This window comes from Nyctereutes procyonoides, unplaced genomic scaffold (assembly GCF_905146905.1).
Source record: "Nyctereutes procyonoides isolate TBG_1078 unplaced genomic scaffold, NYPRO_anot_genome, whole genome shotgun sequence".
NCBI classification, from domain to species: domain Eukaryota; kingdom Metazoa; phylum Chordata; class Mammalia; order Carnivora; family Canidae; genus Nyctereutes; species Nyctereutes procyonoides.
The window spans coordinates 6,959,701-6,979,089 of record NW_026575146.1 but is presented as its reverse complement, the minus strand read 5'-3'; the positions used below and the strand labels follow the sequence as shown (position 1 = coordinate 6,979,089).

The window sequence follows — 19,389 nt, the reverse complement described above, 5'->3', positions numbered from 1 at the left end:
CCAAAGTTGGTCAAATGGGCCTTCACTTGTGCAGCAATGCAAAGTCCCACCCATGCAGGAAGCTCTCCCTCAGGCATGACATTTGACCCATTTTCCCCAACCTTCAAGATCCAGGTGAAGTTCACTAAGATGAAATACAATAAAAAATTCAGTTGCTCAGTCACATTACCCACATTTCAGTGCCCAGTGGCCACAGGTGGCCCATGGCTCCTGCACAGATGTAGAACCTGTCATTCCATTGGACAGGACTGACCTGGAGTCCACTTAGCCCCTGGCCCAGATACTGGGAAGTAAAGCTTCCTTCCCTCTTAAAGGAGTGTGGTGGGAGTAAAGAAATGCCCAGCACCACAAGGTCACGAAGGGTCACTTGGCTTTCCAAGTGGGAAACTTGATGCAAATTGTCTTTACCAACTAATTATAACAATCACTGGGCATAGACACTCTCTACCAACCTATGATCCTTCTCGTTGCCCCTCACACACCCGTCACTGGCTAAGAGGAATCTGAGCTCAGCATACACCAGGAGTGTGGCATGAGGGTGTGTTCTGAAGGTCAGTGACGCCAAAACCAAAGCCCGGGGACACAATGGCATAGAGACGTGGGCCATGGAGGTACATGTGGGAGAGTCCAAGGGAAAAATACTGAGCCAGTATCACATATTGAATCCCAAGTATATTTGGTATTTACAATTTTCAATGAGGAGTGTAGAAATATTCTACATTCAATTGACATCATCTTAAGCTCTATTTAATGTATTCAACAGTGTCACTGAATAAAGAACTTTAGTGATAGATGACATCATAGACAAGGGAGTAACCACAGCCACATCTCTCTCTGATGTGCTAGTGTTTAGTTGCATTTGAGAACTTCACCACATTAAAAATAGATCTCAAAACAGTGGTTAAGGTGACAGTAAGTGAAACAATCTCTTCAAGGTCCCTGGGCCAAGTCACCAGCTAACATATCCCTGCTTTAGTCAGAGGCCTTCCTGTTGGCACCCACAGAACAAGTCCCTCAGTCACGACCACACATCTTTCTGATCATACATCTGTTAAGAATCCACTACATGCAAGGCATTGTGGGTCACATACTGTGAGACTCTGTCCGGGAGGGACTGTCAGTCTCGGCTCCAAACAAAATAACGTGCAATAGCAGCAAAAGAGAAAGACAAACCCCAAGTGCTTTAGTAATTAACAGAAGAGAAGACTTCCACCAAGGGCTGCCGAGATGGGTTTCACTAAGGAGTGTGTAAGCTGGCCATGCAGAGTGGATAGGGTTGTGGGGAGAGGGAGAACAGCCACAGAAAGCAAAATGGTACACAGGAGGGAAAAATACAATGTGTGTCGTAAACATGGCGTGTAGAAAGGTCCTCGGCCTGGGAGTCAGACGGCCCTGTGCTGCCAATTTTAATGCCTATGGTGAGCAGACAGGTAACAGAAATGTGTGTAAGGCTGCCTGGGGGTGCTATAGGGAGGAGTGGGGAGCGTGGCAAATTGGAGAAAACATGCCCCCAAGAAAGACAGCACAGAACACTCCATTCCTGCCCATTGTGACCTTCCTTTTGAGAACACGTGCTTAGTGCTGCCAGATTTTCTATCTTTTCAGGAGAAGCTGAAAATACAGATTTTAAATAGAAAAATATCACATTATTTTAAAAGTTGGTTAACAATTCCTGAAAATACTGTCAAGGACAAAGTCCATCACACTGCAGGCAGCAGTCTTCCCTCATCCTGCAGAGACTAGCCCACGGAAGGTTCTAGAGCAAGGGTAGGAAATGCTGGAAGGGGAGCAGGCCGACTCGCAGGGCTGCGAGCAAAGGGGAGGAAGTGGGGAGATGAGGAGGCTGTGGACAAGCACACACTCATCCCAGCGTGAGCCACCCGGGCTTGAATGAGTTGTGGCAAGAATGAAAAGATGTTAAACCGTGAGTAACAGGGAGGGAAAACAGATGGCATTTGTTGATGAACTGGGCAGTGGATGAGGGAAAAGGAAAAGGTAGGAGAAGGTCTATGTTTTGAGGCCAAGAGGTGGTGGAGGAAAATGCGGTAATAGGGAGCACGTCTGGGGCCTTGAGGGCAGTTCACAACCGACAAGCAGCTCCGACCTAAGCCATCTGTGATACCCTCTCCCCGCAGTGCAAGAGCACACGTGGGACCCCCACGCAGCCACCACAAAGGGACACATGGCAGTGCTGAGTGGCAGAGTCGGGCCCGTGCAGGCAGCAGCTGCAGCCTGGAGCCAGTGACCACGGCTGGGAGCACACAACAGGCCTGGGCACGAGGATGCACTCATGCCACCCACGCAGGCTCCCGAGGCACGGCTGGCCTGTGGCAACACACACACCCTCGAGCACACACACCCTCTCACATGCGCACGCACACACACACTCACATGCACACTCACGCACAGACATGCACTGACTCATATGCATACACACTCATATGCACATATGCACATACTTGTACACACTCATGCACACATTGTCACATGTGCATACACTCACATGCACACACTCTCACATACCCTCTCCCATGCACACACACACACACACACTTTCTCACGTGTGTGTACACACTCATATACCACAAGCACACACACTTCTAACTTGCCAGAAAATTTACACCATGAACTGTGTCAAGTGTGTTTATATTTTTAAGAAATACAAATGCTCACTTCTCTCCACAGCAGTGATGGGGGCGGGAGTGCTTGAGCTACAACAGCTTGAAAATGGATTATGGTTTTCCAGCTCTGTGACACACAGCCTAACGGCTCCCTGGAAGTGCCAGAGGCTCACAGTTGTCAGCAGTCTCCATCTCCAATAGGGACGTGAGTGCCCTGGGATTAGAGCCTGTGACCCTGGGACACAGGGGCAGTACAGGTGGAGCAGCTGGGGCAGGGGTGGGGACCATCTGTTCCCACAGCCGGCACCTCTGAGCACTCGCCCTGCTGCAAGCACACAGGGGAAATGGGCTTAGGAAGAACCTAAAAAGAACAGAAGTGAGTTGAATCTGAGGGATTCCACGCGTTCCCTATGAAAATATTTACATTCCATGTTTTCACTTTAATGACAATCCCAAAAATTTCTGTAAGCAAGCATATTTATTCTAAGAACCATCTGGATGACCATCCTCTAACCTGTAACTCAATTCTGTGTTTACACATTGGCATCAAGCAGAATTACTTTAACTGTCATGGGCTAATGAAGAAAAAGCCAGAGATTCAATACCAAATAGATTTAATACCCATTAGATTTATACCTCAGTGACGTCTGCACACCAGGTGAAGCCAGAAGACATCTCTCACAGGACACGCAGGGACAGGGCTGTGCCTCCTTCCTAACCTTGAAAAGAGTGACATTAGCCATCACACCAAATTCACATGGTGTGCTTGGATTCCATTGGCTGGGTGCTTTATGGCTAATTTGCAATTTCAATTTGATTTTATAATTGGAAGATAAGTGTGAAGAGTTATACTTGGTCTTAAGTGGTATCTATTTAAATATTATAATATTAAATGTTTAAACCAGCCCTGGAAACTGCAAGAAATCTTCTCCACTGAAAAAAGAGCCTAGCCTCCCCTACAGTACATAATTGTGGAATTTCAAAACACTGGGGATGAGGAGGAGATCCTAGAAGCAGGATTCAAGAAAGGAAACAGGTCACACATAGGCAATCAGAGAATTGGCATCATCAGGCAAGAGAGCAGTCATTTCAAAATCCTGAGGGGAAACGATTTCCAAACTGGATGCCTCCATGCCCACAAACTGCCAACTAAGAGGCAGAGAAATATCACAGATATTTCAAGACACATCAGGTTTTACATCTTAATATATCTCTCTCCCTTTGGGGCACTCCGAGGGGCTGGAATAGGATGGCTTCACAGGGAACCAAAGTGGGGGAAACAAGTGTAGGTCATCCTAGCTCCAACACCCTTGGTGAGTGGTATGATCCCATGCTACTAGTATTTCCCTAGTACCTACTTATTTTAAAATTTAAATAAGCTTCTAGGGTTGAAGCTGGCTCAGAGCTAAACAGCAATATCTCCCAAACTCTTCCAGAAAGAAAGAAAGAAAAGAAAAAAAAGAAAAGAAAAGAAAAGAAAAGAAAAGGGCGAGCCTAACCAAACTTTATCCTGTAGTGAAGGGATAATGAAGATAATGTCCACAGAGGATGCTATTCTTCTTTTTTTTTTTTCAAGATTTTATTTATTTATTTGAGAAAGGGAGAGAGAAAGAAAGAGAGAACACACAAGAGCAAGGGGAAGGAGAAGCAGACTCCCCGCTGACCAGGGAGCCCGATGTGGGCTTGATCCCAGGACCCTGAGATCATGACCTGAGCCGAAAACAGACGCTTAACCAACTGAGCCAGCCAGGTGCCCCAGAGGATGCTATTCTTGCCACCCAGAAGAGCAAGTCTGTACCTGCATTTATCCCACACACCCCACAGCTAAAGTTCATTTCTGGAACACTCAGACCAGCCGCCATAGAGAAGGGAAAAACCACAAGACATCCATTGTCACCACTCACATTCACCTAGCACCCCACACAGAGCGTCACCCTTTTCCTCTTGGTCAAGAAAACATGATGTGATATGAGTGAGCAATACTGATGTTATTTTACAAACACCATAAAATGTTTTAATTTGTCAATAGTTCCCTTGCTTGACTTAGTACTTTTTACTATTATCATTAAGCACATGACTTGTGACACAGCTTCATGTCATAGGAGCCCAGGGAAGAGCTGCTGGCCTAACAATCAATAATACAAAATGAGTAGCAACTCTTAGATAGAAAGATTCACACTGCTGGTCTTGTGAGATTATTCTAGAACCAGGCAGATCTACAGCAAAAGCTAAGAGTACAAGGCAGTTCCATGCAACATCTATTGACTGAATACCTACTACCCACCAAGCACTTTCTAGATGCCTGAGAAAAAGAACAAATAACTGACAAAAATACCTGTTATGGGGCACCTGGGTGGCTCAATGGTTGAGCGTCTGCCTTTGGCTCATGTCATGATCCCAGGGTCCTGGGATCGAGTCCCATATCAGGCTCCCCATAAGGAGCCTGCTTCTCCCTCTGCCTGTGTCTCTGCTTCTCTCTCTGTGTGTCTCTCATGAATAAATAAATACAGTCTTTAAAACAGAAAAAAAAAGCCTGTTCTTGTGGAGATCAAACCCCAATAGGGGACAACAGACAATAAACATGTAAGTACCATATACAGCATAGCAAACGGTAATAGACACTTTGAAGAAAAAAGCAGGCACAGGGGAGGGACAGGGAATAGCAAGGTTAGAATTTTACAGAGGATGAGAAAAACAGATGAATAATAGACCTTGAAGAGAGTGACAGAAGCCATGTCGATGTCTGGAGGAAAACATCGAGCGGGAGAAGCAAGTGCCCAGGTGTATCAGAGAAGCTACGAGGAGCCAGGGGTCACTGTGGAAGGCTTGGGGTGAGGCCCCCCTAAAGACTGACATGTCCTCTGAGAGAGAAGCTGCTCTGAGTCTGGGCACAGTGGTGACATGATCTGATTGACCTTTTGAAAAGAATCACCCTGGACTGTGGGAGGCATGGGCGTGAACAGAGTCCACGTAGGAGGCAGCAGAATTCACCTGGTAAGAGACAATACGGTCTTAGACCAGGCGACAGTAGCACAATATACATTCTCTTCTTATTTGGGTCACAGCTAATCCAGACCTCGAAGAGCAGACTGCACACACGCAGCTCCACGGGTTCCCGAGGCTGGTGGGGCTAGAGCATCCCACCAGGTGTGGGTATCAGGTACACACCTATTAAGCAGGAGCAGCAGGTGAGTACATTCGTGGGCGGGAGCCACTGGGACACACACTTAGGGACTGAGGGCCAGCATGTGGGTGAGGAGGTGCCAGGCTGAGAAAGCTAAGGAAAGGAGCTGCGTGGGAAAGCAACCGAACAGCACAGAGCCAAGCCAGGGAGGTGCTTTCTCAGATCTGAACCCTGTTTCCCGCTCACCTATTTGGCTCAGTTGGTAGAGCATGCAACTCTTGATCTTGCGGTTGTAAGTTCAAGCCCCACACTGGGTGTAGAAATTACTTTAAAAAGAAAGAGACAGAATTCCCTGAACCCCGTTTCCCGTCCTGCCCCCACCCCATGTAAATTGTTCCTCACTGAAGGGCTACGCCAGGCTGGCCTCTGCCAAATCTCTGCCCTTCCCAAATCCCAACGTGTAGCAATTTATTTTCACAAATGAATATCTCTGGAGAGAGAAGCATAGCTCTCCAGACATGGATTTTGGTTTTGTTTTTTTTTTTTTTTTTTTTTTTTAAAGAAAGAAGAGGACTCAGAGTCAGGGTAGATGAGTGTTCTGTGTCCTGCCCTTGGTCTCAATAGTTCATGAAACCACGTCTTTCTGTGATAAAAAGGACCCCAGGGAGTTTAGGTGAATAGAGCACAGAACAGGAATCCAGGAATGAAAGTGTCATCTTCCCACATATGCCCCAAGCTGCCCTGCTTCTCAGCACAGATGAGACCCCTTGCTGCACGGAGTTGGAGAGAGACCCAGGTTCAATTGCATTCCTGCCACTTACAACCTATGCGAGCTGGAGCAAGGTCACTCGCGCTCCTAACCCTTGTTTCCCATGCCTGTAAAATGGGGCCAAATACAAAAAGCCAGCACAATGGTGCCTGGGCACATCGCACAAACTGAACGATCAGTAACACAACCTTATATGTGGCTAAGGTTTCTGAGCACGTTTGACCAGCTGATCCTTCTTTTTAAAAATTTAATGTAAATGTCTCTTTCAGGGCATCTTAGACTCCTTGTGCCTGAAAATTGCAAGTAAAGACCTAACACATCACCAACTTGTTCAAAACCACAAGGATTAAAGGGAGGGGGGAATATAAGCAAAACCCCCCAGCGGCAGAACTTTTTGGAAACACCAACACTTTGCTCTGCATTTCTGTGTCTGAGCACTAAATATGCGCAGCTGGTCATGAACAACGCCAACGTGACAAGAAAATCAGAAGCTAGTAACCTAATAAGGTATCTGAAAATAAGTGAGAGCTAAGGCAGTTCATAGAGATGGCAAGGACAGGCTTCTTAGCCATGGCATAATGGATGTCCCGAAGGTTCTGGTTACACTGAACAGACAGCCACTATCCTCATGCTACCTGGGAGAGAATAAAGGGCTGTTCTGGAAGAGAGGGTTGGTGTCACCCAAGGAGAGCAAGAGCCAATGGGTGCGCAGCCTGTTTCTAAGAAGTCACACTTAGCTGCATCCTGCTTCCCATCCATTCAGTAATACGGTCGAGACTGTCTTCTGATAGAAGATGATCAATACCCACCTTTTTAGAAAAACTGCTTCAGGGCCAAGCAGAACTCTCTAGGCTGGAAACACTCAGACCCAGGGTGTCACAAACACAAGTGCCTGTGACAGCTCAGTCCTTTATTATTATTATTATTATTTATTTGAGAGCAAGAAGGAGAGAGAGAGCACAAGCAAGGGGAGGGAGAGGGGGAGGGAAAAGCAGGCTCCCCACTGAGCAGGGAGCCTGATGCAGGGCTCAATCCCAGAACCCTGGGATCATGACCTGAGCCAAAGGCAGACGTTTAACCGATGAGCCATGCAGATGCCCAACAGCTCAGTTCTTAGAAGAAAGTCTTCCCACACGATCAAACCCATTACCACACTGCTCCCGACTGAATCATTCCAATGGGAATCCGGGTGACCAGAGCATTGAATTTCCAGAACACAGAATACTGAATGTGGACATTTGCCCACCTCCCACCTTGGGAAAGCTCCTAAATCTGCAATGGTTAAATGTGTTCAGGGTTGACAGGTAGGCAGAAGACTGAGATGAGGCAGAACCACCATTAGGAAGAGATGCCAGGTACTGAAAAGAAGGTGTGATTCCCATATGGAGCCCGCCAAGTGCAAACCAGCGGGTGTGGTCCACTTGCAGTGTAAAAGACTATTGTTGAAATAGTTCTCAAGCCACCAAAAGACATGGAGGAACATATTGCTAAGTGAAGGAAGCCAGTCTAAAAAGGCTACACAGCATACGAATCCAACTATATGACGTTCTGGAAAAGGCAAAACTATAGAGACAGTGGAAAGATCAGTGGTTGCCAAAGGCTTGGGGGAAAGGAGGGATGAACAGGTGACGCACAGGGCACTTCAGGGCAGTGAGATTGTATGACATTGTAATGGTGGATAAATGTCATTACTGTCAAGTCCCATAGGAGGTACAACACAAAGAGTGAACCCTAATGAAAACTCTGGAGTCTGGCTAATAAAGAGCTATCAATATTGGTTCATCAGTTTTAAGAAATACACCAGAGTAATACTAGCTTTAACAACAGAGGGCGTCTGGGTGGCTCAATTAGTTAGGCATCTGCCTTCAGCTCAGGTCATGATCCCGGGGGCCTGGGATCGAGCCACACATGGAGCTCTCTGCTCAGCGGGGAGTATGCTTCTCCCTTGTCCCCTTCTCCTGCTCTCTCTCTCTCATAAATTAATTAAAAAAAAAAAAAAAAAAACTTTAACAACAGATGAAGCAGGGGAAGGGGAGGGGATGCCAAGAGGGTGTATGGGGATAATTTCCACTCAGGTACCTTCTAGAGTACAGTGAGAGCTCCAGGCCACCCAACAGGACATTCTGCCTGAGGAGGAGAACTTGCCAGAAGTTCCTTTCATTACCTCCCTCACAGGAGTGGAGGGAGGGGAGAGAGGAGCTCTTGGTCCAAGGGCCACACTGGGATCAGAGGGCAGGTCCCTGGGCACCTGGGCCTCACTGCCTTTGGTCAAAGTCCAGTCTCAGAAAGAAAGGACAGCCCCCTCCCAAAAAAAAAAAAGTGACTTAACCAGCGCTTCTGTGTGACATGAACAGACCAAAAGGAGCACTGCTTCATAAGCAATTCCCATGATCACTTGCATGTAATGAGTGCTACACTGCATAGGCAACATCACCATTCCAGGAAGCGTGGCCCCTGACCCCTCCCTCTCTCCCCCTCATCTAATCCATCATCAAATCTATCAATTCTCTGGCTTAAATGGCTCCTGAATCTGTGTTTTTACCTCTTCCACTATCCCCAAATATACGTTAAATCATGTCTTGCGTAAATTATTACAGTTCTCTCCCAACTGCTGCCACATATCCATTCTCATCCTTTCCTCTGTCCAATCTTCACTGAGTAGCCAGGGTAGCAAATTTAAGAACACTGAAAACCTGCTGAGAACCTTTCAGTGATTTCCTATCAGTCTTAAAAACCAAAATTTCTAGCACGGCCTATGAGCTGTGCTGGACGCCAGCACCCCCTGGCCCGTCCCCAATCTCTCAACATGCTACCCATGTAGGCCTCCATAGAGCCTTTGCACATGCATGTGTGGCATGCTCTTATTATCTGAAGTCAGCATCACTTTCTAAGGGAAAAAATCCTTGGTCTCACTTGTTCAAGGTCAACCTCCCAACCCCTGAAACTGTATGCCTAATACCACGTGCTTCTCTGTTGCATGTACCACACAGGTAAAAATTTACATTTGTTGGTGTCTGTCCCTAATCTGTAAGTCCATAGGGCAGTGCCTTTGCACAGTGCCCAGTAAACCTTTGATAATCATTCTTTGAATTCAGGAATGAACAATTCACTGACTTAGGTATTATCCTCACCACTATTTCACAGAAATGTGTGAGTATCTTGACTTGGGGGCTGAGGGCTTTGTTTCAAACTCAGACAACCTGACCCCAATATGTACAGCCTTGTGCCAACACATGTGCCATGCCTTTCAGAATGCAGCAGTGCTGAGCAAAAGATTTGTCCCTGCTGATTTCAGTGACTTTGGGAGTAGTAAGATAATGGCAGACGCCTTTTAGTGGTGCTGGGCGGTAGCCAGAGAGTCCTCGAGGCACTGCTACACAGTCAAGGCTTCCAGCACCCCAGCCCATCAGAAATAGCCAAGGCACTCACCAATCTGGAATCCAGGAGGTGATTCCAAGTTTCCATGGAACACGCCCTTTATGAAATACACATGAATGGACTCAGGGTTTTAGGGCCAGTTTGGGAATGACTATCCATTTCCAGAGGACATGCTAAACCCCAGATGGAGGCCTGAGCCTCACCTGTTACAAACATGGTGGAGACGGTTTATGTAAATACTGTTGTTCTCTGCAGCTGTCCCAGAGAAGCCCATATCCACACCTGCAGATATGATCCAAAGGGACAGGCCACCAGGGTCTGGGCAAAGGACCAGTGTCTGTACTAGTCTACACTACCTGCTAGTCCACAGTGGGAAAGGAGTGCTCCCAAGACCGGAAACAGGAACCGGACAGATCTACCCTGGGGTGCCAAGGATAAACCTTAAGTCTTGGGCAGGAAGGATTCAAGATTATAGTAGAGGGAAAAAAAAGGCCAATTGCTCCACAGAAGCAAGTAATTAGGATCCTGACATCTTGAGAAATGGCTGTGATATATTGCCAGTCTCCTGAGGCTAAAAGAGAGTTTATTTAAGATCTGGTACTTTGGAAACTTAACTGATTTTTAATTGTAGGTCTAGTAATGTTTTTTTTTTTGTTACTGCTCTCCTATAAAAGGACTCAATTTTTTAAATGTCAACTGGCTTCAACCATGACACTGAATACTCTGGGTGTACCTGAAGAGAATGTTAAAGTGTCCCCCACGGGACTCAATGGGATAGCACAAAAGAAATCAAAGGTGTGGAAAATTCTAGGCGTGTGATCAAAGCAGCAGGAATGAGTCAGAGTTCCTTCTTCGACTGTTGACTCCCCACTTGAAGGGCCTACTTCCAAAGCACTCTGCAGCTAGAAGCAGGAAGTTCTCTTTCTCAAGTCGTGACTCACAGAACACCTGCCTCAGGAGTCCCTGTGCAGCCCAGTGAAAATGCAGATCCCTGGGCAGCCCCAGAGCCACTGGACCCCAATGTGGGAGGAGGAACTCCAAGTGTACACAAGTGACAAGAGCCACAGAGGAACTCCAAGTGTACACAAGTGACAAGAGCCACAGAGGATTCACAAACCAATAAGTTTGCAAACCACTGCTTCGGAAGGTTTTGAGTGTCTTGCAGAAAGGGAAGACATTCCGTGACAGCAAGTGAAAACAGGAAGGAGGAGTCACTACTCCTCACATATGGTCACTGATTTCTATTCCTCGTTTAGAACCTTCATTCTACATTATGGGCTGGGTGCTGAGGGTTCCAGCATTAACAAGACATTTGACTGCCCCCCCTCACAGTTTGGGGAGCAAGACAGAGGCAAATGGTGGAACCCTGCCCAGCTGTGGAAGCACAGCTCAGTCACACAAGTGAGAACCGGCTGTTTCATCCTAAGTCAGAGCCACAAGAGGATGGATCCCTGCCCCCAGGCCACTGTTGCTCAATCACTGCTCATCTCTGCTTCTCCTAGACCCTCTGTGAACAGATGGCACTGCTGGGCTCACCTGAGTGCTCCTTGGCTCCTGCTGGGGCCTCATTTTGAAAAGGACTCAAAAGACCCATCTTTCTCTGCGTTTGTAATTGCCCAGGTCTTACACACAGGATGAGATGAGGTCAGTGGGAATGTCGAGGAGAAACAAAGTTCTGGCACGGGACCGAGCCCTTCACATACCTCTCACCAAGGAGCAGCCCTCCTCTCCCTGCAGAGGGCGGGTTTCTGGCATCCTGTAGCCAGAGCACATGCAAAACCCGAAAGCCAGTCCTCCTCCTCCTAGCCTGTAGCAACAGGGAGACAGATGTCATAACCAGATTGTTTCTACACTGGAAAGCAATGCTTCAACCACTTGGATACCCACCACCAGACATCCCATAACAGTCTGGAAATCAGCAATTTGCCAATCCTATAAAACAATCCTTTAACTCTAGGGCCACCTGCATCCATCTCCCTAATCTCCCAGATTCCAGGCAAGCAGCCAACACTCAATACAATTCAAACACTTACTGCCTTCTACACACCAGCCAAGTGCCCTCTGGAGCCAGAGATCCACTGGTGTGGATCTCCTGGGAGTGACCGCCAATGCAAGGAGGCACACGGCATCACTTCCTAGATAAACACTAGGAGCTAGAAGGTCAGTCTTCACCTGGATTGGATCTGTAAGCTTTGCGCAGTGGCAGTATCATAGCCAATGAGGTTTATCCGAGGCGCAGTTATTGCTAATTGAATTGGATCTGTAGCAAGTCCTGCTTGAATTCAACAGGCCAGAACTGAGCCTATGGCTCTCCTGACTTTTTCCACCCCCTGCAAAATACCCCCTCCTATCCTTTCCCTCTCTGAGATCTGAGGAAAGCAAGTCCAGGAGGTAATCCTCGCAAACACTGGAGTGAGATTTGAGCCTCCCCCCAAGGTTATGTACCCGGGAACTAAAAGGGTGAAGCAGGTGAAGCCAGTGGCAGGTGTTCGAGCCTCAGATTGTGGTGGGTGGGAGGTTATGTTTATGGGGGCGGGGAGGGAAAAAAAGAGAGCATCCAGACCTTCCTTGTGCCTAGAAATTCTCATTGTCTTCCAAGATGCTCTCAGCCCTGATTAAGACAGAGTTTCACCTTTGATTTCAGGCAAGTAGCACAAAATATAACTCCAAAAACGCCAATTCTGGTATTCTGATTCAATCTCAAAGTAAGCTTCAGCTAGGAAGACGGCAAGTTGTTACCTCATCTACATCTGTCACTTTTGCTACTGGAATAGACACTCATTTTAGAACACAAGTAATGGCAGATGCACAGAAAGGGATGCCATGCTTTATTTTTAATTTCTACAAGCCAACTGATTGAACTACAGATCTATTTTTTAAAGGAAAAAAAAAACGGTGGCCAATAACAAAGGTGCAAATGCCTTGTACCGATCTACATTTTTATTCCCAGAAAGAGGTGTTACACGGTCAAATATGTCCCAAAATCTTATTTATTTTTTTCCGGGCAGGGAACAATTTGGATTGAAGATGACATACTCAAAAAAATAAAAATAAAAAACAAAAGAATCCTTGGAACAGAAATTAAGAGTCAAGAATCTGATGCCCGGCTCCTCTGCTAACTTTTGACATAAATGAGAGAGGAAAACAGAATGGCTCACACCTAGTGGGCATTCCATAACTGTCCGTTGAGTGACCGACTGCATGATTTATTCTGAGCCCCAATGGCTCTTTGCACTAGCAAGCTAATTCAATTGTTATAAAGGCAAGCAGGGTTGACGATTTATGACTGCCCTGTTACCCCAAATGACCATAAATCTTTGCCAACCTCTAGGCTGTTCCAAGCAGCCCAGTTAGTAGTTCAGCAGCCATGATAACAATATATTGTGATGATTCCCTTCTGAAGCCTTTGGTGGTACTCTTATTTAGAAAGTGAATGTCTACCATGACTACAGTCCTCAGCCCCTATACCATACAACAGGAGAATCTCATTTCTCTACTCACAGAGGCAGGTCCTGCAGCCCAGACAGGGCCTAGGCTGAAGGATCTCAAGCCTTCTATCCTCAGTATCCAGTGCACAACAGGGGATGGGCTGAAGTCATTTGGGATGACCACTGCCCATGACCTGACACTGCATTAGTACCTGGATCTCCTGTCCTCTGGCCTCCCACAGCTCTGCAGTCATTAGCACATTAAATTTCATCATGATCACTAGCCCAGTATAACCCATCAAGGTGTGTATCTGTTGTCTCTGCTAGCAAATGAAAAACTCCTTGAGGGCAGGGACTGTGTTTTGTTTATTTTGTAAGCCTTATGTGTATCCAGCCCACATGCATGTGCGGTGAATTTTTATTGAGTGAATAAACTGAAGCTCTCACCAAAATAAAATACTTAGGCCTAGAACTACCTTTAGACACATTTTCTATAATACTGAGGTTAAGAATAAGAGGAACTCATGTAAATGCATGAATACTTAATTTCCTCTTGAAATTGACCCAGAATTGGAGATGAAGTGGTCATGTAGGTTTATGTAAGACAGGCTATAAATAGCAACTGCTCTAGGTGTATAAGTAAAGAAAATGCAGAGGGAAAGTAGACACATATTCTTTTTATAACTTTTGCCTTCATCGATCGAGAGACGAGACAGACAGCCTCTTGGATCAATTATTATATTTATGAAATGGCTGTCTCACCTTTAAATTTGTCAATAATTGTATTCAATGTGCATTAGTACTTTAATGAGTAGACTTTCCTCTTCACTTGCCAAAGAATAGCAAATATCTACCACCAAGTAATTTTTTAATTTATATTTTTTATTGAACTGTAGTCAACTTGACATACAATATTGTATTAGTTTCAGGTGTACAACATGGTGACTCAACATTTATATACATTACAAAGTGATCACCATGGTAAATGTTGCTACCATCTGTCACCATACAAAGTTGTCACATATTACTAACTATATTCCTATATGCTATACATTGTATCCCTGAATGTTATTTATATATTTTATAACTGGAAGTTTGTACCTTTTGCTCCCCTTTACCTATTTTACCCATATCCCCCCTCCCCATCCCTACCTTGCTATAGCAACCACTGCACTGTTCTCTGTATCTATGAGTCTCTTTTGTTTCATTATTGTCCATTTATTGTGTTTTTCAGATTCTACATATAAATGAAATTCCAGGGTATTTGTCTTTCTCTGACTTATTTCACTTAGCATAATACTCTCTGGGTCCATGGCAAATGGCAAAATTTCATTCTTTTTGTGGTTGAGTAATATTCCATATAAATACCACATCTTCTTTATCCATTCAACTACCAATGGACACAGGCTGCTGCCATATCTTGGCTATTATAATCAGGGTGCAATGTACATAGGGGTTGGAGGGCTAATCCCTGAGGCTACCTCTGAGTAAATTTAAAAGTGTGAGAACCAGCAAAGGGCCTGGAAAAAGTTTGGTGGCTGGAAAGCCAGAAGAAGAACTTGCCTTAAGGAGGAGGGAATGAGATCCACTGCACCAGATCCTGAAAGTAAGACAAGGACCAAGCCTAGTGCATTGGATTGAACAACATGGAATTCATGGTTACCTAACAAAGCAGCTTCGGAGCAGTGCTGGGACGGAAACCAGAGTCAGTTCAAGATATAATGGGAGACTGGGACTGGGTTTGGTGTTTAAGAATGCAGTCATCCCACCTACCATCTGCAGTTTCAAAAACCTGTGGTCACCTGCAGTCTAGAAGCAGATGACCCTCCTTCTGACCAAGCAGCAGAAAGTTAAGAGCAGCCTAACACTATGTCACAACATCTATGTCACTCGCCTCCCCTCATCTCATCACGCAGGCATCATATCAATTCACACATCACCAGAAGCAGGGTGAGTGCAGTGCAATAAGATATGGTGAGAAAGAGAGAGACAGAGAGAGACCACCTCCACAGAACTTTTATCACAGTATATTGTTGTAACTGTTCTGTCTCATTATTAGTTCTTGTTGCGAACCTTTATCATGCCTAACGTATGAATCAAACTTTACCACAAGTAGGTATGCATGGTGGAAAAAGACTACGTGCAGGGCTTGGTATTGTGCACAACTGCAGGCAGCCACGACAGGTCTTGGAATGTACCCCTTGCAAAAGAGGGGGGCTGCTGTATCAAAAACGTTCTCAAGGTGTTCTGAAGAAAAGAGAAGGGTTGCTCACTGGAGGAAGTGCAGTCAAGAAAGAATTTTCTTCGGTTTTTTTTAAGGATGAAAAAATAATGGCATGTTTATGCTTTGCAGGGAGTGAAAGATGCAGGAAAGTGAGGAGAAATTACCAGAACACTATCCCTGAGTAGGCAAGAAGGGCGGAGTCCACTGCAGAAGTGAAGGTGCCTTTCCTGGGCTGCAGGCAGCTCATTTACAGCACCAGGAGGTGAGCAATGCGTGTGGAGCCTCCAATTGCCCCTATTTTCTCAATGGGAAACAGACTTTAAGCCAAGCACACCAGGGGTGTGGCCCCAGCTCTGCCAATCACAAGCTGTGTGACCTGAAGCTCTCTGCACCTCTATGTCCTCATCCCTAAAATGGGAATAAATAACAATAGGACTTTCCTCGCTGGGCTGTCCCAAGGATTAAACAGTGTGTCCTTTGCCTAACACAGTGTCTGCCCTCTAGTAAGTGCTTCACAAACGAGAGCTACAATAAGTCTGAGGAAGCCAACAGCTGGCCCTGGCGGGAAAACAGATCAGTCTTTGTCCAAATTCCTTATCATACCTGAGCAATGCCTTTGTCTACAGAGCTCAAAATATAGGTTTTATTATCCAGCTGTTCAGGGCTCCTGGCCTCTGTCCAGATGACTGCTTAGTAACCACCTGATCTACACCCTCTAAGAATCAGTAAATCAGTCCCAGAGCAGCAACTATTATGTCTATTGATTAATAATAAAAAAGACAAAGTCTTGAACCACGAATCAGCTATGAACGAGTGACTTAGAGCCAATGTGTTTATTTTAAGAAAACTGTATAAAACACAAATTATCACCAAGTATGATCACAGGTCTCATCAAGAAGTACCAAATTGGGTAAGACGGTCCTCTCCTTTTCAAAATAATAATAGTTCATATTAGTACCACTGTAGCAGGCACTGTGCCAATAACTCTTACAATCGAGAGTTTAATTATTTCTCATCTCGACGCTTGTAGCAGGTGTTATTATTACAAATGAGGACATGAAGACTTTGGGAGGTTATAGGATTTGTCCTGGGTCAGGCAGCTTGACCTAAAGGTGGTTTGAACCAAACTATCTTTCTTCCCTCTTTAACCTGAAAGCAAAATGGGAAACTAAGATTCAGCTAAGAGCCCTGCTAAACAGTGACCCTGGGGATCCCTGGGTGGCTCAGTGGTTTGGTGCCTGCCTTCGGTCCAGGGCATGATCCTGGAGTCCCAGGATCGAGTCCCACATCAGGCTCCCTGCCTGTGTCTCTGCCTCTCTCTCTGTGTGTGTGTCTCTCATGAATAAATAAATAAAATCTTAAAAAACAAACAGTGACCTTCTTGGCCTTCACCTTCCTGTGGCTTCCTGGAGGTGTTCTGGTAGGAGGGGAGGAAGTAGGGGACTGGAATCCAGAACAGATCTCTGTGATTCAATTCAATGAACTAGGATGAAGCGGGGCAGGGGCGGGGGGCCAGTGCGGAGACGGGTGGTCACTGTAAGATTCAGTAGAGAACCAGCCAGAATTAAGATTCTAAGCTTTGGTTGCTGATGTAAAGGTGTCTGTGGCTTTCAAACTCTTTCCAGAGGTATGTGGGGAAAATAAAGTATTCAATATTGGTCTGAAGAAAGGTATTAAGGGTTCCAAATAGGAGGGGCCCAGAATGTGAAGTCAGAAAATGTTCCCACTGAAAGAGAAGCTAAAATAATCAATATCAACATGATGAGCTTAGCCACCACCAGAAAAGCCCTCTGACATACAAGATGGTTTGGTAATATACTGCAGATGAGACTTGGGTATTTTCCTAATCCTCCATGAGAAGACTCGAACTGGTGCCAAATTTAATCAGGGACATTCAAGTATCTTCCTTATCCAATCAAGAGACCAGAGTCCCCCCTCAAATCCAATAACCATGACCATGAAAAATGGGATGAGGATGTCAATTAAGTCATCAAAGAACACAGCAAATTTTCTCTATCGCATTATGACCACTATCTGAGTGGGCACTGTGTCAACAGAAAGAAATATAGGGCAATAGGGAGTGAATGCAAAACACTTTAAATGTATCGCTCTTCATCTGGCACTTTTGGGGGAAACGGATTACACAGGCCCTCAAGGATTGATTTCAGTTATATCCAGAAAAACTAACTCAAAGAAGTGGGAATTTTGTGAGCGAACAAAGGGTAATTAAAATATCCTGTAAGGAGGTGGCTCCCTTTGCTCTGTTCACCACCAATCAAGCTTCTGATCTCCATTCTTGTCTCTCGGTTACACCGCTCACCAGGACAGCATGCCCCCAGCAAAGGACCACACTGTTGCCTCCCTGCTAGACATCACACCCATCCGCTGGCAGGTCCTGTCAATCCTACCTCCAAAGAGCACTGCATGGCCCACCTCACCCCATCCCCATCGCAAACACCTTGGTCTAGACCACATGACCCCCTCCCACCTCCTAACTCTCTCTTGACCTTTGGTACTGCCAGCTCAGCTTCCCATTCCCCACACAGCAGCCACACAGGCCCTTTCAAAATTCTAATCTGCCTTCAATCATTCAGGAACAAAATTTACAGGTTTCAGAAGGTGCTGTATACACATCTGTCTGACCATCTGATAAGCTATTACCAAAAGAAGGAAGATTTGAATAAATAGATTATCTCACCATAAAACCAACAAAACCAAAAGTTGATTAATCTGTTCTAAATTAGGAACCCTTAATGCTTTAAGTCCATACATACAAAGTTAAATTCTGACAACAAATTGTAGCAATCACCTAATGAAACAAATAAGCTCCCATAATAAACAGATCTCCCTCTCTCTCTCTCTCTCTCTCTCTCTCTCCCCTGTGACTGAATCTGCGTTAGAGTATAATATTCTACTTTAGTTTTCTCACATTGCTAAGTTGTCTGTGTGAGTGAAAAAATACTGGAGATGATCAGATTTAAATGTGGTTATTCAGTGTAAAATATAACTTGAGGTTTAAAACAGAAATACTGCAAAGAGTAATTAGTTGTGGAAATGTAAATCATACCATGAAGAAAGGCATGTAAAAAATAATGAACAAATCAAGCATAAGTTAAATTTTAAAATTCAAGGCATTTTGTTTTGAGGCATCTTTGAGCTCGCCAAGCAGACACTTTAAGCAAAACTACTCTACTGAGATGAAAGAATTTATGGGCAACAAGTTATGGTCACAATTAAATTGTGGCAGACACGGCCAAGGAATGCTGAAGGGATCTGGTCCCTTTATGAATCTTTTGATGGATGAACGCGTGGGTATGGCAACCAGTAGGCAGCAGAACAATGTGGGAATGATGGTAATGGGAGGAAGCAGTACCGCTATCATAGAAGCCTTGGCTTGAGCATAAACAATGGTTGTGTTCACAAGCAGTATCAACTGTTTCTGCACGTCCCCCTCCACAGCACCTGTTTTGCTAGGGTATAAAAATCAGGCTGTGCACATTTTCATTTTGAACTCTTTAGTTAAATAAGCTTTTGTAATAGTAAAAAAAATAAAATAAAATAAAATAAAATCCAAATCTGATCACCTCATTCCTCTGCTTCAATGCTTTCTAACTAAGCTTAAAATTTTGACCCCCTGAATTAACCCACAGAGTTCTCCAAGTCTCCAGCTTCTGCTGCCATATGACCTATAATGGTTTCCCATCCCTGGCCCTCCTCTTTACCCCAGGCTAGCTGATTTCTCAGCTTTCTAGAATCTTCTGGAGGGGGCCCTTCCCTGCTCCCTATTTCTCTTCCTTATTCTCTGGAGCACTTCCCTTTTCTTTTCTTTCTCTCAAACCACCGTC

The 19,389-nt window shown here is 45.3% G+C and overlaps 2 protein-coding genes and 1 pseudogene across 2 annotated transcripts in view; 2 read left to right on the top strand and 1 right to left on the bottom strand.

Moving 5' to 3' along the window:
* Positions 1-19,389, bottom strand: part of PPP1R14C (protein phosphatase 1 regulatory inhibitor subunit 14C) — an 86,675-nt gene that overhangs the window by 32,029 nt on the left and 35,257 nt on the right. The window lies entirely within an intron of this gene.
* LOC129501131 (U4 spliceosomal RNA) lies at positions 12,081-12,148 on the top strand (annotated as a pseudogene).
* LOC129500463 (small nuclear ribonucleoprotein G-like) lies at positions 18,742-19,021 on the top strand. The gene has a single exon (XM_055310939.1). It carries the CDS (start codon positions 18,742-18,744, stop codon positions 18,940-18,942), a length of 201 nt encoding a protein of 66 aa, XP_055166914.1. The 3' UTR covers positions 18,943-19,021.

Bases quoted from the DNA above. Each gene is read 5' to 3' on its own strand.
- LOC129500463 (XM_055310939.1), top strand. From the start codon at position 18,742: ATGAAAGAATTTATGGGCAACAAGTTATGGTCACAATTAAATTGTGGC.